Source organism: Diceros bicornis, chromosome 5 (assembly GCF_020826845.1).
Source record: "Diceros bicornis minor isolate mBicDic1 chromosome 5, mDicBic1.mat.cur, whole genome shotgun sequence".
NCBI classification, from domain to species: domain Eukaryota; kingdom Metazoa; phylum Chordata; class Mammalia; order Perissodactyla; family Rhinocerotidae; genus Diceros; species Diceros bicornis.
Window position 1 is genome coordinate 72748031 of NC_080744.1, and position 15526 is coordinate 72763556.

The 15526-nt window shown below is 40.7% G+C and overlaps 1 protein-coding gene across 1 annotated transcript in view; it reads right to left on the reverse strand.

Moving 5' to 3' along the window:
* Window positions 1-849: 849 nt before the first annotated feature.
* NIPA1 (NIPA magnesium transporter 1) overlaps window positions 850-15526 on the reverse strand; it is a 45272-nt gene continuing 30595 nt past the window's right edge. Inside the window, exons 4-5 of the mRNA XM_058542229.1 lie at window positions 8082-8242; window positions 850-4594 (exon numbers count right to left, since the gene is read on the reverse strand). Of these exons, the coding sequence (XP_058398212.1) occupies window positions 4083-4594; window positions 8082-8242 (673 nt within the window). The 3' untranslated portion in view covers window positions 850-4082. The remainder of the gene's footprint in view (window positions 4595-8081; window positions 8243-15526) is intronic.

Below are 15526 nucleotides of genomic sequence, written 5' to 3' on the forward strand. Positions count from 1 at the left end.
TAACTTTTTTACTCAACGTTTTTTTTGATGTAACATAAAGTTACATTTTCTTAAAATATAATTCTTGTTGTATTTAATAGCATGTGAGAAATATGTACGAAAACAAAGTAGTAGTGATATTGGGCCAAATTCTCATTTCCATTCCTATAATTCTTCATCTTTTCAAGTATATGATGGAGGTATAAGAATCTGGCCAGATGTGAAAAATCACCTATAAGCTAAAGGACAGACCCTTAAAATTCATCACCAGTACAAGTGTGAGGCGGAAGTGAGGAATACAGAAAATTGAGGTATTTTATATGATAAACTGTTTTATGGTGTGACTGGTGTGCAAACTGATTCTTTTCTCTTTCCAACTCAAGTTAACAGACCTCTAGCTATGAATACAAGTAAAACATACAAAAAACTAACACGGACATGTCCTTGGGAGGAAGGTCGATGCTAAGGAGTTAATGTTACATTTTTGGTCCCTGAGAAGGCAGAACACCAAGATTCCATCTAATCCTGCTTGATGGGCGAACTACTTCCTTGGTGTCAGACACAGTGAGGACAACTCCTTCTGACCACTGGAGCCAATTAGACAGTCATGAACAGATCTAAACTGAAGCGTTCTTCTCTTTCAAGGTTCCTACTCAGTCAGCCTAAGTCAGGATCAAGGAGGCATCGGAGAAGAGCAGCGGGCGCAGCTCTGTAGACCACTGGAGCACTTTCGCCACTCTTCTAGATCAGCTGAGTGGCTCGGAAAAGAGAAGTAACATCTCCCAACAAGAATTAGGCAGCACGGCAGTGGCCTGTGCTCACCAACACCTCGGTCTCCGTGGACTGGTGCTCGTCCATGCCTGGAGACACTGCATCTCAAGCACTTTACAGATGTCTAGGAACTGGCCTCTAGAAGTGAGCACAGTATTTATAAAGAGCTGAGCTGTCAAGGAATAAGAAAGATGAGAGGTGACTGCACATTTTAATAGTGGTCTCTTCTACTAGACATGAAACCCAAAGATAAAGAACAAAAACCAACCTACTACTGGTGGAATCAACTTCTGGAAATAAAACTGAGTATAACAAATTGGCTTGAAAAGTAGGAATTGAAAGAATATTTCTTATTGCTGAACCAAGAGCAGTGAAGTATATTTCACTAACGTTCTAATGTGAAAAGACCATAATACGTCTGAGTGATGAGTCCTCCCTGAAGTCCCAGCTGTGGGCAGTTCTGGCTCCACGTGTGGCAGGGAGCAGACTGCCCTTCCTCTCCAGAACCTCCTCCACAGAGATGGAGTGGTTCTGTACAATAGCAAAATGCCCAGGGCTGTCTCGGTGCTGGTTTTGGGTTAGAATCCTTAATAGGCCCTACACTTGACAAATGAGCAGAATAGGAAGCAATCTTGTTAAGTGCAAAGATTCAGATGAGAAGACAAGGCATTGTCCAAGTAGGAGAGGACAGAAATGGCCTATTTAAGTATCTATCCAGAGTAGATCTGCAAATTGTGATCAGAAACATGATTTTAGAGGAGGCTCAAAAACTAGTAGACAGCAGGCATATTTTTCTCAATTTTGTAGGAGATAGAACCCAAAGAACAGTATAATAATGAAATGTTTCACATGTATTTACTTTTGGAAAGACCAATACAAGACCCATCCCCGTTCTGGGGGCTCTCCCCTAAAACTCTCACTTTAAGGCCTTTATTTTCTTTTTCCTTTGCAATTCCAAATGAATTATGAAAACATGAATTTGTAAAATAAATACTATTAAATCAGAAATTATATGCTTGATGTCAAACTTGAAAATCAGGCTGTTAGATTGCTGGTCACATCAATTACTTTGAGGCTCGAGTCACACACTTGAAATACAACGAATGATGTGAACTTCATTCCACGGGAAGGAACATCCTACCAAAGCCATCTGTGAACAGGTATAAACCTGGAACAGGCTAACTGTTCCAGGACCTTCAAATGGAGACAAGCTATTAATACTTTGAGATTTTGTTTTCCTCTAAAAAAATCATAGGAAGATCATTCAGAAAATATCACCGAGTATCCGTGGTATAATTGTGGATTAGCTGTAATAAGGAACACCAACAGATGCATTTAAACTTAGCTTCACATGTAACAAAATAAACATGATAATTTCCATATGACACATGAACTTCCTCATTAGACTTGTATGGCCACACGTATTCTTTGACTATCTCAAACTCCTTACCTAGGAGACTATTTTTATGCCTAAAAGTATATGGACACTGCTACATTAAATTTTCAGAAAGTTCAGTTCAATAAATAAAGGCCTGCATTCCTAAAAATACTGATGATAAAAAAACAAACTTTCAAGAGCTGATAAAAAGAGGAATGGACTTTTTGAGCATTTATTAACCATCAGTTAACGTAAGATTTTTTTTAAATTTTAAATAATCTTGTTGCTGCTCTTAGTTCACAAATCACTGACAACCCAGGATCATCACGTGCACTTTTAACTCATTAAAGCCATTCTTTCTTCTATGTTAAACTATCCTATTTTTATTTAGCCTCTTTGTTCAATACTTTAGGGAACTATCTCTTAGATCTTTAGAAATGTTCTTTTTGTCTGGAAAAACACATTTTTTTCCTTAGTGACTAACTTTAATTGGGTATTATTAAATTTCATGTTCTACTTCACTGAATCCACTTTACCTTATCCCATCTTTCCAGTTGGCAGAGGTCCCTATTTAGATAAAACATTGCACACGAAGTACATGATATGAACTATTGATGAAATATTTGCATCACTTTGTGCTTTGTTCCCATTTAATACACATGGAAGGTTACTATAGACAAATGATCTCTTTGATCCGGATACTGGCATAATTAATGGCTATTTTGCATTTCAGAAGTTTAATGAGAGGTTAGGTGAGAAATTGTAGGGTGCTCTGCCATCTCAAACAACAGGGAGATGGCTAAGTTGTTTTCATTTTTGCTAGAAATTCTTTTGAAAACTCACTGTGTGTGCGCCAATTTGTAGAAACTAGCCTAAGCTTAATTGCGTCCTTTAACTTGTTCCTGTATTACAGCGAACTCAATATATGTGCTGTTGAACAGTTACCCCCTCATCTAACAGCCTTTTTTCTTCTCAGTGGCCACAGTGCTTGCTGGAAGAGAACATGGATATATCCAATACTGGATCCCAGTTATAGAGACTGAATGCAAAAAAAATATCTCATGCTACTGAAGTCAATTATCTTTAACTGGACAATAACTACATGCTAAAAGGGTCAACTTGCTCTAATGTGTCTTCAGTCTTGACTCTCTTCCAACAAATGAATATACTATTATTTCTAACTGCTTTAAACGTTTACATTTTGAATAGTGAAATATTAAAGTATAATCAAGGAGGTGGCATTATTCTAACCTAAGAGAACATACACACAGTAATAGTCAAATTAAGTGAATACTTCAAGTGATAAAGGCACTGAAATTGATTTGAACTATTGAAAGTCATCTTGTAAATGGAACACTACATCATGTCCATTCACTCTTCTCTATTTGCAATTAAAATGTCTTGGAGTGGGGGCTGGGAGGGTCAGCTCATTAAAGGATTAAAAACAATTACATGTATACACCTCCTGTTTGGATGAGATACCTGAATGTTATACATGCTTAATGCAAAATAGTACAACTACACACGCATTTACAGAGTTGGAGCTCAAGACAACAATTTCTCCCATTTCCAAAGTAATCTTTTAAGTAAGAATATCTGCTCCCCTGCAAAAACTAACCAGAAAGAGCTCATCTTTATTTCCTATTCAAATAATGTTAAAATGTTTTAAAGGGAAAGAGTATTCATGAAAGCTTCCAGGTTAATGACAATGAACATGAGATTCCTCTCATCAGACAAAGCTGACACCCAGGCAACCATCTAGCAACCTCAGACTACAGAGGACTGGGCCCCACCCTGGTGCTGAGCAACGCTCCCCACTGTCCACCAGACCACCCATTAATACACAGACAACTCTAATACCCGCAATTTAGGGACTCTTCTATTTCACATCAAATTAGGACCAGAAACCACAACCATTTCCTGTTCCTCGAGCCACCCAACCCCCTGTTATCTCCTAGTCTGTTTTCATATTGGATTTGTTCATCTCCCCAAGGTTGAAATTGAACTCTTTGAACACCTGTATAAGGACAATCCCGACAGAGACAGTGGTGAACCCACAGGCCATCCCCAAGAAGTCCACCAGGCCCACGTTGCTCCACTCCCGGAAGAGAATGGCCGAGGCCAGCAGGACCAGTGTAGTGAACACGACATAGTAAATGGCCCCAAACACGGAGGAGTCGAAGCATTCGAGCGCCTTGTTGATGTACCTGAACTGGACGATGATGCTGCAGCCGAGCACGGCCAGGAGCACCAGGCACAGGCAGAGGGCCCGCTGACTGGACGGGTTGTTGTGGAAGATGTCTTGGGCTGCCAGCCCAATGCCCTTGGTGGAAGGCACAGTGAAACTCCCCAGCAAGGAGCAGATGCTGATATAGACCATGATGTTGGTGGGCCCATGGGCTGGCGCAATCCAGAAGATGAGCAGCAGTAGCATGAGGAGCACGATGCACAGATAGCCCACAAACACTGGAAAACAGATGGCAAATGGTGACCCAGAGGGCACAGCAGAAGCAGCATCCCTCATATGCCCCCACACCTGCCCCTGCCGTTATAGTGGTGACGGTGGCGTTCCACCAGGCAGATGGGCACACTACTGCTCCGGGCTGAGTTTACCAGATTCACTGAGTTCATTCCACATAAATTATTTCCATCATTATTTTTACCATTAAAACATTCGTAGCTCCTAAGTGTTTACATGTCAATAAATAAGTCCTCTCTCTATCAGTAATATTTTCATAACAACAAAAGTCAATGTAGATGCTTTGAGGTTAAAAATAAAAGAGTCATCCACAAGATGGATTTTCTCACTTTAGAGTCAATTCAACAAACCCTAGGCAGACAGTGTTCCTGTTGCGGGGGCTGGGGGCCGGACAGGAGGTCTGAAGAAATATGTGGGAAAGTTGTGGAAGTATTTGTGGCTGTTGCAGTGATGGGGGCTGCATACAGTAGACAGAGGCCAGAGGCCTTGGGATGTGCAGGCAATTCCACATAATCAAAAATTATCCTATTCTCACAACTTCTGAATGCTTAAAACATGCTTATAATAATCAGAGCCTAGAATCTGTTCTGTGTATAAAACAAAGTAATATTTGCATAGATTTAATATACACTCAATTTTTTGGAACTTCATCAAGAGTTATTCTCCATTTCAGAGGATCCCACTGCTGATGGCAACACCCCCTGTTTGAGTCAACAGCATGACACCCTCACATCAGTCTGTGTTTGCAGCTGCCAGATTCTCAGCAACTCCACACATGGTGTGGAGTCTGCTGGCTTCACTATGTCTTCTCCTGTAGTTGTACCTGAGCATTCTATTTTATTATGAAGTACTGTCCTGCTATTTCTCCTTCATGTTACAGTTAAGGCATTATATTGAAAATCTGCTTTGAAATTATGTGTACAAGGAGGTTTTATTTTCCATGAATTTCATTCCCAGAAGGTAAAGGCAGTGCTAGGAGCTGAGCCTAACAAGGCTGGGAACAGCCAGGACATGCACACCAGTAAGCAGGCAGTAGGAGTCCCCTATTCCCTAAAGGTGAGAAAAAGGAACTATGGAGCCCTGCTCTGGGGGAGGATTCAGGAAGACGCTACAGGGAAAGGACAATGGAAAGACAGTTGAAAGGTGCCTGGGAGCCTGACCTACAAACTGAAGGATGAGCAGTGGAGGGCAGAGAGAGCAGCAAGTGCAAACACAAACTACTGCCAAAGTGTGGGTGTGTGTGGAGGAAAGTTGGAAGCAGCTTGAATGCAAGTGTGCAGGCATTGTTACAGGAAAAGCAGCTGGGCCTGAGAGTGGAGTGGTTTGGGCTTTCTCCCATGGGAAGAGGGTGCTGCAAAGGCCTTTCTAGCTGGAAAGGAACATAATCAGACCACATTTCAGAAGGGTCCCAGGCATCAAGACAGCTGGGGGAGGGGGCAATGAGGGGCCACACTCAAAGGCAGGCAGTACAAAGGGACAGGAAGAAAAGGTGGGCAGTGGCCATGTGGGCAAAGAGGGGACAGGAGTGACAACCAGAGGACGGTGGACAATGAGCCTCAGCAGCCACATGTGAGAATTGGGCAGCTCGAAAAGAAAAACCTGCATCCAAGAAAACCTGTCTATTTTCATGTGATCAACCTTCATTTCTTATTTTTATCTTTAGAGAAAGGAGCCAGATGCCTCCCAGCTTTGTGACTCTTACTTCACATCAGTGTTTCTCAACCCTTTTTCTTCATTATCATGCCCCTAAGGATCCATTTTACACTTCTTCCCCTAATCGCCTATCCCCATGAAATTTTAATTTCACAGATACACTGTATATCTGTTTACGTATTATATCTATACCTATGCTTTATACATTAAAAAAGTAGGATATTTCTTCACTGCCAAGAACTTGTTTCTCCCTCTGGGGTGACATTATCCCCACTGAGAATGCAGGCTTTACGTTTTTTTCTCCCGAGACCTTTCCTCCAAACCTTCCCTTTCCTTCCCCTCTTTGAATATTAGAGCTCACATATCAGCAGTTTCAGAAATATAAATAAGTCCTGATTTGAAATTTCTTCTGAGGCAATTATTTGACAAAAATTCATCCTGGTGTTTTAGCTCTAGAAAAAAAAATAAGAAAACAATTTAGAAATACCTTTAATTTAATAAATTAAGTGGCCAGAATAATACCATTTTATATTCCAGGTTAAAAAAAAAAAAGGTTTTTCATTTAAAAAAAAAATCTTTTTGCTACCATTATAACTTCATGCCAAATTTTTATAGTAGTATTCAAATTAGACAGTTTTTGTATACATCAGGACCTAAAAATAGTGTTATCATCGACATTTATCAAAAGTAAGAAGTTTTTGGATACATTGTTCTGAAAATTACATGAAGTAAATCCTTCAGGACACTCAAAACTAGTTTTCTGATCTTTTTTCATGTCTTTGTATTCTCGTTTCTCACAGTATTGGAAATATTTTGGCTTTTACAGGAGGAAATGAGTATCACAATGCAAAGTGTTTGGGGATAACAAATTATAGGGAGATACAGTCTTGGCTGATCTCACTATGAATCCCTTTTCAAATTTTACACATTTCTGCTGCTGTCAATCACTGCCGGTTGAGAGCTGCCAAAGTGGTCCATTTCCAGTAGCCAGAAGATATCCAGTTGGGATACTGGTGTGGATGCAGTTTTGGGCTGGCACCTGTCTAAAATTGTTGGTAAGTAACATACAATGGTCTACTGGAAGTAATTTACAAGACTCTATGCTTTCGGGCCTGTATAATTACACAGATTGTTGTTTTTTATTGCATTTGTCAAACAAACAAAGTATTGTTAAGTCAAAAATATGTAGGAAAAATATGGAGAGACCTCTATGGGGTATCTAAAGATAAAGCAAACCGGGTCTCTGCTCAGAGAGCTTCCCATCAGAAGGAAGACGGGAGGCCTGAGCATGTGGTGGTCCTGAGCAGAGTGCTGCCCAGAGCAGTCCCCAGCAGGACTGGCGCCAGTGAGCAGCAATGCAGGAAGGAGATGGGCTGGGGGCCATGGGCAGTGGGAGCGGTGGGAGGTGGGAAGTCTGTGGGAGCCAGGCCTGGATGAGCCCCCTGTGGAGAGGGGCATTGTAGCGGGCCTGGACGTCGACAGCGCCCATGCACAAGGTCCCAGAGGTCCAGAAAGGAAGCAGAGAGCTTCCTGAGCTCTCTGAGCTGCAGGCCCCAGGCGGGAGGGTAGTGCGCACGGAGGTCCAGAGGAGGCAGCCCCGTGGGAGGAAGGGCGGGAGCCGTGCGGGTCCAGAATGCGGGGACCCCAGGCCTCCTCCCACGCCTGAGGTGGCAGGAGAGCGGGACACTGGGGGCTGCGAGGCACAGGCCACGGACACGCATGCACAAGGACGAACGAAGAGTCTGATAAGGGCAGACCGCAGGCTACCATGAGGGCTGTCCTGGAGACACGTGGCTCTGTCGCAGCGCTGCCAGGAGTTACCTGGGTTGGTTAGCTTCTCCTCCAGCTCGGCCTGAGTGGTCACGCTCTCCGACTTTGGGGAGTGGATAATCAGCACGACAGAACCTGCACAGCTTAGCAGACACCCCAGCTTGCCCAAGATGTTGAGCTTTTCCTTCAGAAGATAAGAGGCTAAAATGGACCTTCAATTAAAGAACAGAAATCATTAAAGTTTAAATCATATTATCTGACCTGTTTCTACTAATTGCAGTTACTTTAGAAAAGCCACATTTTCTTTATAGCCATATTTTTATTTTATTTTTAATTCAGTTTTAAGAGTAGAAAAGAACAAGAATTTACTCAAGTTATTTCAACACACACAGGATTTTCATACCAATTCTATGCATAGCTAGTACATGTTAATGACTCAACATACTGCTACATATTATTTCAGTAGATACAAAATATACCAGAGTAGAAAAATAAGTTTTATGATTGACCAAAAATAAAAATATTGCATCCTTATTTATAAAGGCAAATAATGAAAAAAACTAAGTGGGAAAGTAGGATATGAAAATTGGTAAAATAATTACAAGTAATTCATGATAAAAACACTTAAATATAGAAAATGCACAAACAAGAAAAAAATCAAAATGCTAACAGTAACTGCATTATGGTAGGAGTATGGATGATTTATTATTTTTCTCTTTTCTAATACCCAAAACTTTTTAAATGTGGTCACATTACTTTTTTAATGCAAAAAAAAAAAGTGTTCCTCATAAAATATCTATAATCTTAAGGCTGGTGATGTTTCTTCTCTCATTTCCCTGTATAACATCAATATACAATTTAAATTGGAAAACCTGAGCTTTTAGTAGATCACGGGACTGGTCATTGTCACTTTGCTGGTGTCTATGCCAAGGGCACTTGGGGAACATGAACATCCATGAGGAGGGCAAACCAGGCACAGAAATATACTAGATTATTTCCTGTTTAATCTTCATTTTACAGATAAAGAAACTGAGCCTCAGAAAAAGGATTAGCATTGACCCAGGGCCACAAAGCTAACTAGAGGTGAAACCATGGCGATGACACACCCGTAAGGCCAAAGGTCCCTTCTTTTCCCTTATACCACTTTGCATCTCTGTCCCTAGACAGCCTGGTCCACAAGGAGACCCTAGCAGTGTAGGTGCGGAAATAAGCAACACCACTGAAAGAACCAACACATGATACAAGGATACACGCCTGGGCGTTCACTTGAGGGGCTCCATGTAGCTGTGCAGAGAGGTGGACACCAGAAGACTGAGGGGCTCCCAGAGCAAGAGGTGGGCCTGGAACCGGCCTGGGATGATGGGTGGGCTCTGCTAAGGTGGGAAGGGGCTGCCATGCCTGGAAGCAGAGAGGCAGGAATGAGCCTGGACCATGAGGCCAGCTCATCTCTTATTCCACGGTAAAATACCAGAGTACAAATTAAACAGTACTATAAAATAGTAGTACAACATAGAATGTATGAATAGAAACTATCTATAAAATAGAGTGTATTATTAGAAAATTTGAGGTATATTAAGGCCAATAGACCAGGAAACAACTGCCAGTTTATTACAGTTTCCAAGATGATAGTCATAACACACCATGCACACCATGAAACACAACATGCAGAGCCACACAGGGAAGCACCAGGGCTGGTCAAGAGGGAGAGGGAGTGAGGGGAAAACATGGGCAACAGCCTTTACTGTGGTTTCCATGGGAAGGAATGGGTGAGGCAGGGTAAGCAGGTTTAAGATTAGCTAGATTGAATAATTTCAGGACTCTGGGGTATAGGGGCTGTCCCTAGTTGTCTGGTACCTCCCCTGGGGAGATTAGGGCAAGTGGATAGTGGCTGTGAGTTTGAGAGTCTGATAAAGGAGGTGGTTGGGGAGTGGGCTCTGGACTGGTTGGTTTATATTTGAAAAGCATGCCCCCCCACCTCATGGCCAGGGAAGAACTCCTCCTAAGGAGGGGCCGGGAGTGATGAGGGAGGCAGGAGACCAAGGCAAGGTGACTCATGCACATTATTGGATTGTCCAGAACAAGGCGTGTCTGGCATATGCATGTAGGGCAGCTGTTAAAGCATCAGGTTTAGAGAAACTAGAAACAGTGTCCATAGAGTACTATGTCATTTAAGGACACACTAAGAAGGGATCTGGGCAGCTACTTACCTCTGAGTCTGTTCCTCATGGAGAACTAGTCCTTGCCTCCCCTCTGTGGCCTGGAATGGACAACCCCAAGGTGGCTGGAATGGGGGCAGAGCATCTGCCTGACAGGCCTCCCCTAGCAGGAAATCACCAACTGTCCAGCTCAAAACCTTTCTCCTCTCCCTCTTCCCAGGCTGCAGTAACTAGAGCCTGCTGACTTCTGAGCCTGGATTAAATGAAAGGCATCTGAAAGCTCTTTCACTTAAATCAGGAGTCAACAAACAATGGCCTCACGCCCAATCCAGCCCTCCACCTGTTTTTTTAAATAATGTCTTATTGGATTGTAGCCATGTCCACGTGTTTGGTCTGGTCTGCGGCTACTTTCTACTACAACGGTAGACTTGAGCAGTTGCAACAGGGGCCACATGGCCCACAAAGCCTAAAATATTTACCATCTGGCCCTTGACAGAAAAAATTTGCCATTCCTTAAGTTAAATGGTTAAATGGTCAGCAAAACTGATCACACAGCTACCTGAAGAGCTGGCCTGAGGTGGAGGCACAAGTTCTGTGTTGGCATCAGGGCCACCACAACACAGAGGAGCAGAGTCCCCACTGGCGAGGGCTGGGGAGTAGGGTGGGGTGGGAGGGTGGAGTGGGAGCAGTGTATAGGGAGCTCAAGAAATGTGGTTTTCTTTCTTTCATTTATTAAGCCACCCAAATATGCTATAAAACTGTAATTTTCCTTGACTATTCAATATTGTTTGCAATTCAGATTGCTATATACAGCTACAATAAATATTTTTTTCCCTAATCATTTTCTAAGATTAAATTCTCCAGAGCAGGACTCTGGCTTAAAGATCAAGAACACCTGCATGATTCCGGATAACCACTGCCATTCTGCCTTCTGAAAGGTTGTACTAGTTTGAAATGGACACCCATTCTATTTCTTTCTTTTCTATTCTTTTTTGTGTGTGTGAGGAAGATCAGCCCTGAGCTAACATCTGATGCCAATCCTCCTCTTTTTTTCCCCCCCCGAGGAAGACTGGCCCTGAGCTAACATCCGTGCCCATCTTCCTGTACTTTATATGGGATGCTGCCACAGCATGGCTCGACAAGCAGTGCATCAGTGCGGGCCCAGGATCCAAACCAGCGAACCCCGGGCCACCGCAGCAGAGCGCATGCACTTAACCACTTGTGCCACCGGGCTGGCCCCTTTTCTTTTCTTTTTACGGCTTTATTGAGATATAATTCACATACCATAAAATTCACCCATTTAAAGTGTACATTCGATGGCTTTTAGTATGTTCACAGAATTGTGCATCTATCACCACGATCAATTTTAGAACATTTTTATTACACCAAAAGAAACTCATTATCACCCTTAGCCATCACTCGCCCATCTCCCCCATGTCCCCATCCCAAAGCAACCATGAATCTACTTTCTATATATGTATCTGCCTATTCTGGACATTTCATATAAATGAATAATACAATATATAGTCCTTTGTGAATGGCTTCTTTCACATAAAATAATGTTTTCCAGGTTTATCTATACTGTAATATATATGACTATTTCACTTGTTTTCTTATAGTATTCCATTGGAGGTATATACCATTTATTATTTGTCCTTCATCAGTTGATAGGTATTTGGGTTGTTTCTGCTTTTTGTCTCTTATGAATAATGCTACTATGGACATTTATGTACAAATCCTTGCATGGGCATATGTCTTCATTTCTCTTGAGTATGTACCTAGCAGCAGGTTTGCTAGATCATACAGGAACTCTATGTTTAACTGTTTGAGGAAATGCCAGACTATTTTCCTAAGCAGCTGCACCATTTTGCATTCTCACCAGCAGTATATGAGGGTTCCATTTACTACAAATCCTTGCCAATACTCGTTAATGTCCTTTTTGACTATAGCTATGCAAGTGGGTGTGAGGTGATATCTCATTGTGGTTTTGATTTGCATTTCCTTGATGGCTAATGATCTGCATTATTTCTTATGTTTATTGACCATTTGTATATCTTCTTCAGAGAAATGTCTACTCAGATCCTTTGCTCATTTTTAATTGGGTTATTTGTCTTTTGATTGATGGTTGTGAGAGTTTTTATATAGTTTAAATACAAGTCTGTTATCAGATATATAATTTGAAATTTTTTCTACCATTCTGTGAGTTGACTTTTCACCTTTTTTCCAGCTTTACTGAGATATAACTGAGAGAATATTGTGTAAGTTTAAGGTATGCAATGTGTTGATTTGATACACATGTATGTTGCAATATGACTGCCACCATAGTGTTAGCTAACACCTCCATCATGTCACATAATTACCATTTCTTTTTTGTGGTGAGAACATTTAACATCTACTCCTTAGCAATTTTCAAGTATATACTACGGTATTATTAACTATAATCACCACTCTGTATATTAGATCCACAGACCTTATTCATCTTATGACTAGAAGTTTGTACCCTTTGACCAACATCTCCTCATTTCCCCACTCCCAGCACCTGGTAACCACTATTCTACTGTCTGTTTCTATGAGTTCAGCGTTTTTAGATTCCACATATAAGTAATAGCATACAGTGTTTGTCTTTCTCTGACTTATTTCACTAAGCATAATGCTCTCAAGGTTCCTCAGTGTTGCAAACTGCAGGATTTCCTTCTTTCTTATGGCTGAATAATATTCCATTGTGTATCCATACCACATATTCTTTATTCATTAATCCATTGATAGACACTTAGGTTGTTTCCATATCTTCGCTATTGTGAATAACGCTGCAATGAACATGGGGATGCAGATATCTCTTCAAGATCCTGTTTTCATTTCCTTTGAATATATACACAGCAGTGGGATTGCTGGGTCATATGGTAGTTCTATTTTTAGTTTTTTGAGGAACTTACATACTGTTTTCCATACTGGCTGCACCAATTTATACTCCCACAAAGAGTGCATGATGGTTCCCTTTTCTCCACACCCTCACCAACACATATCTCTTGTTTTTATGTTTTGTTTTTTATGACAGTCATTTTAACAGGTATGAGGTGATATCTCATGGTGGTTTTGATATGCATTTCCCTGATGATTAGTGATGTTGAGCATCTTTTCATGTACTTGTTGGTCATTTGTATCTCTTCTTTGGAAAAATGTCTATTTAGATCCTCTACCCATTTTTTAACCAGACTGTTTATTTTTTTGCTATTGAGTTGTATGAGTTCTTTATATAATTTAGATATTAACCCCTTATCAGATCTATGATTTGCAAATATTTTTTCTCCCATTCTGTAGGTTGCCTTTTCATTCTGTTGATGGTTTCCATTGCTATGCAGAAGCTTTTTAGTTTGATGTAGTCCTACTTGTTTATTTTTGTTTTTGTTGCCTTTGCTTTCAGTGTCAAATCCAAAAAATTTTTGCCAAAACCTTCAATATCAAGGAGCTTATCCCTTAACGTTTTCTTCTAGGAATTTTATGGCTTCAGTTATTATGTTCAAGTCTTTAATCCATGTACAGCTGATTTTTGGGTGTGGTGCAAGATAGGGGCCCAGTTTCATTCCTTTGCATGTGGCTGTCCAGTTTTCCCAACGCTGTTTATTGAAGAGACTATCCTTTCCCTATTGTGTATTCTTGGCTCCTCTGTCGTAAACTAATTGCTCATATATGCATGGGTTTATTTCTGGGCTCTCTATTCTGTTCCACTAATCTATGTGTCTGTTTTTATGCCAATGCCATACTGTTTTGATTACTATAGCTTGTACAGTCATGCACCACATAACAACATTTCAGTCAATGACGGACTGCATATACGACAGTGGTCCCATAAGATTAGCACCATGTAGCCTAGGGGTGTAGTAGGCTATACCGTCTAGGTTTGTGTAAGTACGCTCTATTATGTTCGCACAATGACAAAATCATCTAACAACACATTTTTCAAAGCCATTAAGCAATTGTGGTTAAAGCTCAAAATCATTAAGCAATGCATGACTGGAATATAGTTTGAAGTCAGGAAGAGTGATGCTCCAGCTTTGTTCTTCTTTCTCAAGACTGCTTTGGCTATTCAGGGTCTTCTGTGGTCCCATACAAATTTTAGGATTGTTCATTTCTGTGAAAAATGCCATTGGAATTTTGATAGGGATTGCACTGAATCTACAGATGGCTTTGGGCAGTATGGACATTTTAACAATATTAATTCTTCCAACCTGTGATCATGGAATATCATTCCATTTATTTGTGTCTTGATCAACTTCTTTCATCAATGTCTTACAGTTTTCAGTGTATAGATCTTTTACCTCCTTGGTTAAACTTATTCCTAGGTATTTTATTCTTTTTGATGCAATTGTTAAATGGGACTTTTTTCTTAATTTCTCTTTCTGATAGTTTGTTCTTAGTGTTTAGAAATGCAACTAATTTTTGTACATTAATTTTCTATGTGCAACTTTACTGAATTCATTTATTAGTTCTGACAGCATTTTGGTGGAGTCTTTAAGGTTTTTCATATATAATATCATGTCATCTACAAATAGAGACAGTTTTAATTCTTCCTTTCCCATTTGGATGCCTTTTATTTCTTGTTCTTGCCTTGCCCTAAATTGTTCCAGTACTATGCTGAATGAAAGTGGTGAGAGTGGGCATCCTTGTCTTGTTCCTGATCTTAGAGGAAAAGCTTTCAGCTTTTCACCATTGAGTATGATGTTAGCTGTGAGCTTGTCATATTGGCCTTTACTAAGTTGAGGTATGTTCCCTCTATTCCCACTTTGTTGAGTTTTTATCATGAATGGATATTGAATTTTGTCAAATGCTCTTTCTACATCTATTTAGATGATCATATGATTTTATCTTTCATTTTGTTAATGTGATGTATCACATTAACTGATTTGTGGATGTCGAAACATCCTTGCATCCCCAGAATAAATCCCACTTAATCCTGGTCTATGATCCTTTTAATGTATTGTTGAATTCCCTTTGCTAATATTTTGTTGACGATTTTTGCATCTATGTTCATCAGGGATATTGGTCTGTAATTTCCTTTTTTGTAGTGTCCTTGTCTGGTTTTGGTATCAGAGTAATGCTGGCCTTGTAAAATGAATTTGGAAGTGTTCCCCCTCTTCAATTCTTTAGAAGAGTTTCAGAAGGGTTAGTATTTTTTTTTTTAAACATTTTATTTATTTATTTATTTTTCCCCCCAAAGCCCCAGTAGATAGTTGTATGTCATAGCTGCACATCCTTCTAGTTGCTGTATGTGGGACACGGCCTCAGCATGGCCGGAGAAGCGGTGCATCGGTGCGCGCCCGGGATCCGAACCCGGGTCGCCAG